At 34.6% G+C, this 12977-nt stretch overlaps 1 protein-coding gene across 1 annotated transcript; it reads right to left on the reverse strand.

Moving 5' to 3' along the window:
• Positions 1–1112: 1112 nt before the first annotated feature.
• Positions 1113–5022, reverse strand: LOC107816860 (BTB/POZ domain-containing protein At5g48800-like). The gene is made up of 4 exons (XM_016642603.2): positions 4706–5022; positions 3558–3624; positions 2136–3308; positions 1113–1822 (listed from the first exon to the last, which is right to left on the reverse strand). The coding sequence occupies exons 1-4, from the start codon at positions 4765–4767 to the stop codon at positions 1304–1306; spliced, it is 1821 nt and encodes a 606-aa protein (XP_016498089.1). The 5' UTR covers positions 4768–5022; the 3' UTR covers positions 1113–1303.
• Between the last annotated feature and the right edge of the window lie 7955 nt (positions 5023–12977).

Raw genomic sequence — 12977 nt, forward strand, 5'->3', positions numbered from 1 at the left:
CTGAAGCAGTTTTGCATCTAGGCAAAGTATTCTACATAGTCCCAAAGAAAACGATTTATGATCTTTTGAAAGCCAAAAAGCAGCAGAATCAACATATGCCACTAGCAATCCCCTCACTCAACAGTAATCATGATTCCCACGATTTTACTTCTATAAGTACTAGTCAAACCTCACTTCTTCTCAGGGAAAACCAATACGTCAAGAGTCATGACAATAGTCGTCTTAATGTTCAGAACTCCAAACTTAAGGAAAAGAAGAATCATCTAAACCGTAGTCTTTCTGATTGGAATTCATCGTTCGAGGGAAATCAGTCCATGAGAAATCCTCGAAACATACCTCTCAAGTCGACAGCTGGAATGACTCCGAAGCACATTAGACATGGTAAGCATCCTAGCAGATTTCAGAATTCACCTTGGTATGGTGCAAGTTATGAGGAGGATGATTTTAAGGAGAACAGAAATGGACTTGAAAACTACTCTCAGCAGTCTATTGATGATTCATCCTCCTTTGATAGTACATTTATGCACTCTAAAAGATATTACTACAGCAGCAGTAGTTATTCTCCAACATCGCGAGTAGTCAACCACCATCGTCAGTACACAATAAGTTCCAATCAAATTGAACTGAAATCTTGTTTGAGAAAGCCGGATAGTGAACGAAGGCGGCTCAATCTAAGAGTGAATTTTCTCATAGCCAAGTGTTATTATAAGCAGTGAAATAGTACACTTCCAAGTTAATTTGATAAAAGGAATTTTACCATTGAGGTTCTAAGATTATAACCAGAAAAAAATCACTCCAAGTTAATTTTTGAAGAAAGGAATAAAAAGGAGGGAGAACATGAAACAATTCGAGGAAAGTAGGAGAAAAATGTGATTCAGAACTTGATATGAAAATGAATGGCTACATCTAGGAAATAAACAAACTTTCATGCATTTAATTCTTTGATTTGGAGCTATGAGAATGAATGGCTGATTGTGAGAAAATCAAAAGAACAGAAAGATAATCACATAAAAAACAAGTGCATCAGTCATATGGCTATCTCAAACATATGGAGTTGAATGTTCATATGAAGTGCTATATTTGCCAATTGCTGTAAATGAGATATATCGATGTGTATAACTTAAAGATCCTTCATATTCATCAAAACCCAAAATTTACTGTACTTCATTGAAAAGGGAGAAATCGCACTAGCTAAAGCAAATCTCTAAAGCTCATATACAAGATTTGGGACAGAAAATAGTGGTTGTGCGACGGAACAGATATTACAAGTACCATTTGCAATTACTCACTAGAAGTTTGTCTGTCATGTTCTTTCAGTTAGCTTAGAATCAGTAACTTGTGATCTCTTTGAAGGAGAACTTGACTCCCTTGAAGAACTATGTCCAAAAATGTTGAACTTGCCAATCTTTTTCGAGAAGTTACTCATGAAACTCCGGGAGTTAGATTTTTCCATATTTTTCTTCATACAAACATGATCTTTCTCCAGGTCATTCAATCTCATCCTCATTCGTGCTAGTTCAAGTTTTAGTTCCCTATTTTCTCGTCTTAGAGAAGCATAATTATCCCGGGGAGACATAGCTGCACTTAAAGCACCACTATTGATCCTCCACGATTGGTGCATTGGCTTATGATCATCATCAGGATAAGAACAAAACAAGGCATTTCGAAGCCTCAGTTGCTCGAAATATAGAACCTGTACAATTGATTGGAGTGGGAGGCGTTCGTTTTGTGCAGCGTGTGATCCAGCTTCTTGTGAGAGCTTCTGAAAATCAATCAGCTTGCATAGTCTCCTCCTATCTGGATCTGATAACGCCTGATGAGCCTGGAATTTCCATGAATGAACGTCGATGATTAGTCAAAAGTAATAACTTCAGGAAATGCCTAAGGAAGCTCTACTACTTCTTTAGAAATATGGACTTAGGTTAGAAGATTCTATTAAGGGCAAAATCAAACTCAATGTAAAGTACTTAATCCTCCTCATATAACGATACCATATTCATTTAAGTCATTAGCAAACAGCTTAGTTTCGAATAAACAAGTACCGTGAGTTTTCTCCTGACATTTAATTTTAAAACTTTAACTCAAACCATTAATGCTTTTTCTTAAACATATTTCAAGCAATTTGTAGTACATACTTTGAGGTAGACATCGATTGATCGGTAAAGTCCATCATGGACAGTACGAGCATGTGCTGGTAAGCTTTCGGCAATTGCTATGAACTTGTTCAGCTTTAGGTTTGCATCAGGTGCAATTTCAGCAAGGTAATTGTCCACCAGTTTAGCGACTTTGAATAACGCAGTTTGGGATGGCGAAGTAGCGCTATCAGACTCAAAAACTGAGACATCCTCCATATCTTCATCACTATCCTCCTGCTGAGAAAAATTAACCAAGATTCTATGCACTGTGTCAATGTCAAATAATGTGTCACCAGCATTACGAAAGGAAGGAATTAGAAGATCATCGAGAGTAGCTATATCCAATTGAGATCCTATCCGCCTCTCAAGATCAAGTCTACAAGCAACTGTGCAGTCGAGCATCACTGCACTTCTCAGCAACCCAAAAAGAAAGGATATTGGAACAACCAATTTCTCAACAGGCATAAGGCTAACAATTGTCTCGACCACAACTTTTTCATGGCCGTTTGAACGAGAAACCACGTCAACTTTGGGTTGGCTCGATTGATTCCAGGAAGTGGACTTCTTTGTCAACTCCTTCTGTGCGTAGTTCACTAGTGATGCTGCAATACTTTCAGGCCTAACACCACGACATTTCATCGCTGTTATGACTCGTTGATACAAGTCAATGCGAAGAACTGACAAATCCTCTATCCACCAGTCTCCTTCACACTTGGCTTGGCGGTTCATATGGAGTCTACCGGAACTACTATATTCCAAGCGCGAGAAACTTGAAGCAATTTGCTCCACACAAGCCTTAGAGGCTATAGCATCAATGCATCGGGTAACTATTTTCAGCTCATCAGCCAAAGGGAGTAGGTTTTCGCATTGTTTCAGGACTTCAACACACATTTCAAGATTCTTGCAAGCAACAATATCAAGATATTCTTCAGCTCGGGAACCAAGGTTGTTCTTTGAATAGTCCTCAGTCATCTCAAGATAATCTGATACACAACAAAGCTGAGCAACATTTGCAGCTGTAATCTCGAAGTTAACACCGTAGCAGAATTTTGCTGCCAGCTCAAATGATTCAGCTCCACCTGGTAGGCTAAGAAGCTCTATCCTTGATATATCAGAATCCCTGTGCCCTGCTACAAGCTTCCGAATTCGCCCACTTCTGGAGACTAGAGGAAACTGCATCACATCATATGCATCTATGTTAGGAGCTTCTGTTGAATTGTAGCCTCTGAACTTGCTCATAGGCATGAAATTAACATTTTCTGAAGACTTAACTATAACTGTATGAAAGGGACTAATACGAATCGCCTCTCCAAAAGAAGTCATTTTTTCGTTATGTTTCATTACCTCTACAATGTGAATTACTCCACAAAATCTATCACCAGTTTGCAGTGGCAAATAAGAGAAGACAATTGACAGATTTACCTTATGCAATGAAAATGTGCCACCATCTACTTCTATCGTTATATCACTTGGAACATCCCGAAACACCCTATACCACAGATCAAACAGCTGATTAGAAATAAGACAACAACATGTTATAAAAGCAAATATCTAAGCATTTATGTCATGTTAAGACATTTCTCACAACTAGAAATTTTTTATGTTTGGTAAGTGTACTGATGGCCATAATTCAGAGCAAGAAAGAGGAGTGGGGAAAGAAAATTGCACAAGAAACATGAAAAAGGAGCACCCAAACGATTATTGTCAATGAGATTTCTACTACTATATATTAATATCTGAAGCAAAAATGAGGCAATCAGATGTCCCTACAGCTTCGAGTGTATTTTAACTATATGTCTTCCCCTACCACTTCAACACTCCTTTAAAAGTTGAAACATTTTTTCCTTTCCTATGCTAGCTTTGAGAAGGGAGCCTTAACGCAACAGTAAGAGTTGTCATCCTGTGACCAAGAAGTCCTTGGTTCAAGTTGTGGAAATAATCTATTACAGAAATGCAAGGTAGGTTACATACAATGGACCCAATGTGGTACGATCCTTCTCCAGATCCTGCATGTAGCGGAAGTTTTGTGCACCGAACTACCTTTTTATGCTAGCTAAGAACAAACCATAACAGAGGAAAAGAATGGAAGTTCCCCACCTCCTCCCCCCAAAACCCAACCCTCAGGCTATTCTGTATAGGCACTAACTAACTAACTAACTATATATATATATATATATATACACGCGCGCACTATGGATTAAAGTGTCCATAGAGTAAGTCATACTGATCGGCAGGAAGTGAGCTAACTTGGTCAGCCAATCAATAATCACCCCAAACGGCCATCAGAATGCTTTGCCGTCTTCAGCAATCCAAAGACGAAGGCTATGGTTATCTCGTCCTACATCTACTGTAGTATCTGAACTGACTACACTTCCCAATTCCCACATACAAAAATTTCATAAAAAATAAAAGATAAATCAAATAAGTAGAAAACAACAAATGAACCCTGTTTTACACTTCCAGTTCCTACAGACAAAAATTTCACTTAAGTACAGTTAAACCAAATACAAAACTACAAATGAACCATAGCAACCAAATAAAGCAAAAAAACTGGAGTATTAAATACAAACCATTCACTATAACGCTGCCGTGAACACTTGGCGAGAGACAATTGAGAATGGTGTTTGTCCATGGCCGTAGTGAAGAAAATCCAGAGGAAAAAATGCAATTTTGAGAAACAGAAGACAAGAACGTGAAGGTTGTTAAAGAAGCCAGGTAATGAGGGGGACAAAGACACAGTGGAAAATATTGGTGTTGGTCTACTTCTTTGGCCATTTTTGCGTCAAACTGTTTGTGCTCAAATCATAGATTACACTTGTCCAAACCAATGGGCCTCTTTTGTGGGTCATGTCCTTGATAGTACCAATAATTAAAATACCCACCATTAACTCTCTTTCTGTGGCATTTGTATATTCTTATTGCTGTACAATGAAGCTATAATATTTGATTGGGATTAATGTTTAGCAGCAGATAAAGGGGTGCCAAAAAAGGAACAAGTTTAGCAAACATTGGTTCAGTCGAAACAGAGAAAGTCAAGAAAAAAGCGGGAAGAAAAGGTCGTTATTCTGTTTTGACAAATTTTACTCTTTGTCCCTCAACTTTCATCATTGCCGCTTTGTCCTTTTGACATCTCATTTCTAAGTATATATCTTACCACAGTAAAAAAGATGCTATTGCTTCACAACTCACAAGAAAATTTCGTGTTAATCATTGTATTGTTCAAAGAGTTTACCTTCTCTACATACTGATACCGTAAAAAATAAATTTTAGTATCAGATCAACTAGTGATAGCGTTATATATATTTATCCTAAGATTAGTAACTGAAAAGTAAGGCTGTTTTTTTGTTGTTGCTAATATGGTTAATTATATTAAGCGAAAGAGAGTAATTATAGACTAGGATTTCTTGCTATTAAAGTTCCCGAACAATCTTTATTGGGAGCAGATAAAACATAGGATGGGAGGAATAAATAATGCGGTAGATGTTGTGATTGCTGGACTTAGGAAGGAACTAAGGTGATGGCATGTAAAGATTACCTTCGTACAATATATTAAAATATAATAAGCAAAATAATAATAATAATAATAATTTATCGATGTATGTTTACCCGAAAAATGGATAGAGTTAAATTTGTTCGTAGTTCTAAGAGCATGTGGTATAACTTGACACAAATCGTAAGAATGAATAGAAATATCGAGTGTTGACCATAGAGAATGAAAAATAAGCAAAGTTGGAAAGAAGATGATTTATGGATTAAGCAAGATGAATCAATCTATGAAACTAAAAAAGGATAACTCTTCAATATAGGAGTGTATGATATCTCAGTTACAATATATGTCAAACTTCCTCCTTACAGAAATATAGCCATCCTTTTTATAGTGGGGGATCCTACTTTAAATATAATTAAAAATACATAGTGGAGAACCCATGATAAATCAGTTTTTCCCTAATTCCCGCCGAGATTCTCTCTCTTAGTGCGGCTGTAACGGCTCTTGTCTATGAGCTCGATCTTGATCGGAATCGGTATTGGTCGGTTTCCAATTTTAGAGCTCGATGCGGGTTTGAGGTCGATGCTGACTCGGGGTCCGGTAATGACTTGGGCTCGATATTAGTTGGCCTCTGACCCTTAAGCTCGATTCCATCACATCTCATCATAGTTCGATTCGGACCCGAGCTCGATAATGACTTCGAGCTCGGTATATGACCTGTACCTAAAATTGGAAGCTCGTTTGTGCCTTTTTCGGATCTCATCTCGATATTATGAAGGCTTTCTTCGGTCCATTATGTTCCCATCTCGATCAGACGTACGAAGGTTTCAGCCGTATACAATTTATATAACTTAAATCATTGTTGAAAACGTCACTTTGTATGCTTAATGATCTTTTTAAAAAAGGAAAGAAAAAAGATTGTATACATGGCTTTTCTTCCTTTGCTACTCCTATTATTCTGGTAAAAACATGATACTATATGCAATTGTATATCGATGTTTCTCTTTGCTGGCGAAAACCAGAAATTAACCAAAGAGTCCACAATGAAAGCAAAGGAATAATATTCAATACCTATGTCTCAAGTAAATTCATGTTGATGATTTTGTATGAGAGTCAAAGCTTTAAAAAGCAACAAATTTTGACAATATAAATGTAGTTGTAGGGAAAATAACTCCCCGCCAAAGGGAATAAAAAACAAAAAACAAAGGAACGAAGCCAGTGGCTGTGTGCTGGAAACACGAATAATTGGGAGCCTATAATTGAATAAAACAAGGTCATATTTGGAGTATTTATTACACAAGCTAGAATGATCTAAATCGAATGGCTTTTGCTCCTATAGTCTGCTGATTATGACTTCTCAACCAAAAAAAAAAGAGAGTTCATAACCTCACTTAGTGGGGTACGCTAATTAAGCAGAACTTTGGAGTTTCAACTTTATTAAGTATTCCTTTCAGTTTATATAAGATAACTTTACTCCCTCGATACAAATTTATAAAGAAAAGAATATTTTTAAAATTTATGATTTTAAAAGTTTAAAGGATACTCCATCTGTCTCAAATTATCTGTCGTGTTTCTCTTTTACATATCCCTTAAAAAAATATTAAATAGGATAGATTTTGACTGTTTTACCTTTAAGATATAATTTCTCTTCATTTAATATTTAGTCATAATTGCATTATCTACATCTTCAAGAACAATTATTACTAAGGGTATTAAAGGAAAAAAATAATCAATTTTGTCTTGAACTTCTAAAATGATAAATAATTTGAGACAACTATTTTTAGTAACCACGACTGATAATATGAGACGGAGGGAGTAATTTAATACTTAAAAGATGATTTTTATCTTTCTCTTCTAAGAATGGTTTCGTCATAAATGATGATTTTATTGGTACTTTCTCACCCTACTAAGTATGGTGGTTATACACATTAATAAGTGCATTTCTTTTATTATTATTATTATTATTATTATTATTATTATTATTATTATTATTATTATTATTATTATTATTATTATTATTATTATTATTCCGCTGTTGATCACATGTTAATTTGAAATTGATAAGAAGTTAAGGAAAATTTAGGGATGTGCATAATTAGGTAAATACTGAGTTACCGTATTGAAATTGAAAATTTTGGCATTTAGTATGGTATTCGATTTAAGTTTTAAAAATATTTTATAGTAGTTATGGTATTTGGTACTTAAAAATAAAGTTTTGGAATACCGATAATGTACCAACATATATATATAATTATAACCTACTAAGATATAATACTTTTCTTTGGCATTCATGTTGAGATTGACAGTGGAATTCATGTACTTCTTTAGGAAAATGGCGAAACAAGGTAGGTTGTATATTCTGACTCTTATCGCCAGGTTGTCAAGTAATTTAACATGATATTTTTATGATTTTAGGGTGTTTCTTACTCATGTATTATTGTTGCATCTGTTGGATTAGTCCATGTTGTATTCTCTAAGTTCAGCAATTAACTCTAAACAAGCAACAAGGTATTTTCAATGATCAAATATTTTTTTTTATGTACCTTTTTCCTCTCTATGGGTTGATACTTGCTAGTTTTGGACAAAAATTTTGTCAAGTCACGTGAGCTTAGAATATTTTTATTTTTATATTTTTGAGTATTTTAATTAAAAATATTAAAGTCTATTTCTATGCACTAGTTAGTATTCAAGCTGAGCAAATTGAAATTACCGGACCAAATAAATCAAAATCAAAAGGAGAAAAATCGAATCATATCGAATTTAATTAAGTATGGTATTGTTATATCATTTTAAGAAATCAAATACTGAAAATACTAAACCATTATATTCAAATATCGTATTGTACCAGCCGACAAACATCCCTGCTTAACTTCTTGACTATCTCTCTTTTATACACATCTAAAATTATCAATTCAACCAGGTAATTAGAATAGATTTAATTAATTGTAAATACAACACTAATATAACCTTGTCATGAATGCAGCAGAATAGTAAAAATATTCAATAATTACCATGTAATTCGGTCCATGCATATGGAAGTCCAAATAGTTGCTGGTAAGATTATAAAGAATATGTAAAAATAGATCCAAAAAACGCAAAATTTGGCTTTTGATTCCAATCAGCAGAAAAGTTTGGAAAAGAAAGGAAACACAATGAGAGAAACCAAAAAAGAGTAACGGTGGCAACTTTTGATAATTTTATATGATGATTACCCACCACCTTCCACCATTCTTTTAAGGAATTCATTCTTTACTTTGACTAGAGGTCCCATGCTGTTCCCATTCCTTCTAATGGTATCTACTTTGGAGAAATTTTTTTTTTAAAAAAATTAAGTTTTATGTACGTACATTATAAATAATATTTATGTTATCAATATATTTTAATTGAAAATATAGTTACTTTACTTTTTAACTTAACAAATTAGATTTACAATTGACAATTATCTGTTGTCGATGACGGGAACACAGAAATTAAATTCAAAATAAAATACTAAATATTTATGTTATGTCAAGTTTCACCACATTTGCCTAGTAAAGAACAAAACTTGAAGCATTTGGTTTATAATAATTAAGTCAAAGTCAATCATGTTCCTAGTCACTTGATACAATCAAATTTTATGGACATGAGCATGCGCAGTAGGACCCAAACTGAGACCCTAACACACTACACGGACACAATTTGACATGTTTGAGTAACCCGCCCTCTTCATTTTCTTGACCATAAATGAATAGGTAGATGTGTAATCAATTCTATTACTTTATATTTGACCTCGCTTCTCTACCATTAACGAGTGTAGTGAGATAGGTAGAATCCATTCACTTTTAATTAGGTTTTGAATTCGAGCTAAAATGACGGGTAGAAATCGCTTACCTTTTTAATTGGTCTTATTTAACGTGAATTCAAATTATTCATAACCCTAAAACGAGTATCGAGCAACGGGTGAGAAACCAATAAAAACTTTGCTTCTCTCTTTCTCGCACTTTTTTTTTCTTTTTCTTTTGGATGGAAGATGACAAATATAATCCTTAAAAGAAATATGTGACTAGCAAAGCTCCTTAAACCTAGATGAACAAGATTAGATTTTTATGGTCATATTGAACTATGATTTGACTCTTAACCATTTGTTTACCCTTGATAGTTGACTGATTATGGGCACTCAGACTTGGACTATGAGACTGAATTTTGATTTCCAAAGATATGTGTGGCTCATGAATAATAGCCAGTTTGGTCAAGTTGGAAAAATTAGTTTATTTTGAGAAGTATTTTTTTTCAAAAGTGTTTTTGGTGAGAAGTAGTTTGTGTTTGGCTAATTAATTTAAAAAGTACTTCTAAGCAGCAATTAGTGTTTGGTCAAGCTTTTAAAAAGTGCTTCTAAGTATATTTTTCTCAAAAGTGCTTCTCGGAAGAAGCTATTTTTTTCTGCTTCTCCAAAACTGCTTCTGCTTCTCCTCAGAAGCACTTTTTTTTTCTCCTAAAAGCTTAGCCAAACTTCAAATTTGAAAAAAAAAAATTGCTTTTGAACTTGAAAAAGCTTGGCCAAACAGGCTATAAGATTAACTAGACAACACATAACAATGTTTTCATAGTTTAATAGCAACTAGATTTGTATTTATATCATTTTATGGAGTCAAAATTTGGGATTCGACTTGACATGATGTAAAACAAGTGACTTTAAATTTATATATAGTAGAGTTCTCTTTAGACTACGAGATTTATTTATATTAGATATCTTACAAAATTTAGGAGTTTAGCTTAAAATAGGCGTCTTGCCTATAAATAGTTGCTAAATATTTTCTCTATCATTATCGATTATTGATATTGGTTATTGAAAATTATATCTCTATCATTTGGGATTTTTCTCCTCGCTCACCCTTGCACTAAGGCCCCGTTGGTCCATAAAAAACTTTCTTTCTTTTTTTAATTTTTTTTCAAAAATATGTTTGTCTATGAAAATTTTCAACTTTTTGAAAATGAGTTTTTCAAAAATCAAAAAGTGATTTTGACCACCTTTTCAAAATTTTCAAAAAAAAAATACCCCCTCCCACCCCACACAAAACTGTAATATATTTTCAAGTGAAATACATGTTCAAACATAATTGTAAATTCCAAATACTATTTTTCAAATTAACTCCAAATACTTCTTTATTTCAAAAATTAAAATTTTTATGTCCAAACGCACTAAATGTTTGAAATGCTTCTCGGTAAAATTTACTTGCATAAATGTCAAGTCAATCGATGATTGACATGTGTTTGCACTTAAAACATTTCTCACTTAATCATGAATTAAGAATCACAATCTAATTAATTCAATGGTTCCAGTATAATGAAATAAAAAGAAAAAAGAATGACGTAGAATAAAAATTCGTTTATTTGCATCAAACACTACTAAATATCTGGGAAACTCCGTCTAAAAAAACCGACCAAAGTTGGTCGGTAATGACCAATAACTATCCAAAATGCGACTATTTTCGTGTGGATGGTATTTTGAAGGTCGGAAGGGCATACCGAGCAAAGTTGGTCGGAAATTACTGACCAACATTGGTCGGTAAGCTCTACACGACCATCTGACAATGTATTTGGCTTACCGACCAAAACTGGTCGGAATATTATTTTATTAATTTAATTTTACCGACAAAACTTGGTCGGTGTATTAAATTTATTAATTTTTCCTACCGACCAACTTTGGTCGGTATTGGAAAATATATTTTTTGTATAAATTATTAAAATTTTTAAAAATCGACTAACTTTGGTCGGTACTGTAAAATATATTTTATTTTAAATAATTAAAATATAAAAATACCTACCAAAATTGGTCGGTAAATTGGACTGGGCAGGCAGAAAACCGACCAAAGATGGTCGGTAATGTTGAATTCTGGGAATTCATTATACATTAACCGACCAACATTGGTCGGTAATGTGCAATTTAATTTTTTTTTATTAGTAACCGACCAAGGTGGGTCGATTTTCTGGTTTTAATTTTGGCAGAATATGCGTGTTTTGGTAGCTACACCACCTGCCAAATAGAAACAGCATACCAATACCCCCAATTCAAATCTAATAATCCTCAATTCGCCACAAATCCAATCAAAAACCCAACAACAACAATAATAACAACCAAGCATCCAATTAATACTTTAAAACTAACAAATTAAAGTTCAATTGAACATCACAATCCAAAACCAAGCAAATACTAATTACAACAAGTTCAAAATTGTTCAATCTAATCCAAAACTGGTTCTATTAGTCTAGTTCAAAGTATATCAAAGTAATCGTCAAGGGGTATTTTCTACAACATCATTATCACCGTTTGATGAACTTTCATCTACAAGACGGTATAAAGAACGGTTTTGTGGAGGACAGGAAGAACGATCAGGGGGAGGACGGGAGGAACGATCATGAGGAGGATGGGAGGAATGATTACGTGGAGATCGAGCCTCTGGGGATGACTCACGAGACCGGGGCAACGAAAAAGCTCCAGTAGATAGGAGAGTTCTGATCTGAGCTTGCATGCCAAGGAATTGAGCATCTCTAAGCCTTTCTCTTTCCTTGGCCGCTTCTAGCTCGGATGTGAGCTTTGTCACTGTCTCCCGCATAGCCGAGAGGCTCTCCCTATTATGTTCCTCGCCTTGCGAAGAAGTCCCTATTCCTTGCATTCCACACCTATAGCGATGGAATTTGTTAATAGGAAGCCAATATACCTTCCCCCATTTTGGACCGCCAACAGCCTCCAATCATATTCTTTTAGCATCCTCGTCCGAAGGTTGGGTTGGCTCGCCCGATTCACCAGCTGGCTGACTACGATTGAAATCCTCCACGTTACTTTGGTAGCGTTCCTATATTATTTTAAATTAAATTAGTATTTAAAAATTCTTATAAAAGTAAATTATAACACTTAAGGAAATTTGAAAGCTTACATATGCAGTCGAGGCCCGGTCCTCGACCCACCTATCTCCATCCCTCTCTTTCTTCTTCTTTATAATATGCGTCTCCTTGAATAGCTCATCATGGCTCATTGGATGCCCATACTTCTTTTCATGAAAATAAATTAATTTAGTTAATAAATATAATTGATATACTTAGAAAAGTAAAATAATTTAATTAAGCAATTACCAATCTTCTTTTTATTATCCCCAGGCTGATAGCACCCCAGTGTGCAAGGAGCCTCCCTTCTCGGATGAGCGAGCTTTCTTTCCTTTTTTGCTCCTCTCTAAGAAATTCGTGGTAAGCCATTGCCTTAACAAATCATTCCATAAATGCTCAAGACACCAATTAGGCCTCTTGTTCTTCTTTCTAGCATCTGAGAAATGATCTGCCAATCTCTTGCGAGCTTTATGATAAAAATTTGCAGCTACTTC

Source organism: Nicotiana tabacum, chromosome 19 (assembly GCF_000715075.1).
Source record: "Nicotiana tabacum cultivar K326 chromosome 19, ASM71507v2, whole genome shotgun sequence".
Taxonomy (NCBI): Eukaryota; Viridiplantae; Streptophyta; class Magnoliopsida; order Solanales; family Solanaceae; genus Nicotiana; species Nicotiana tabacum.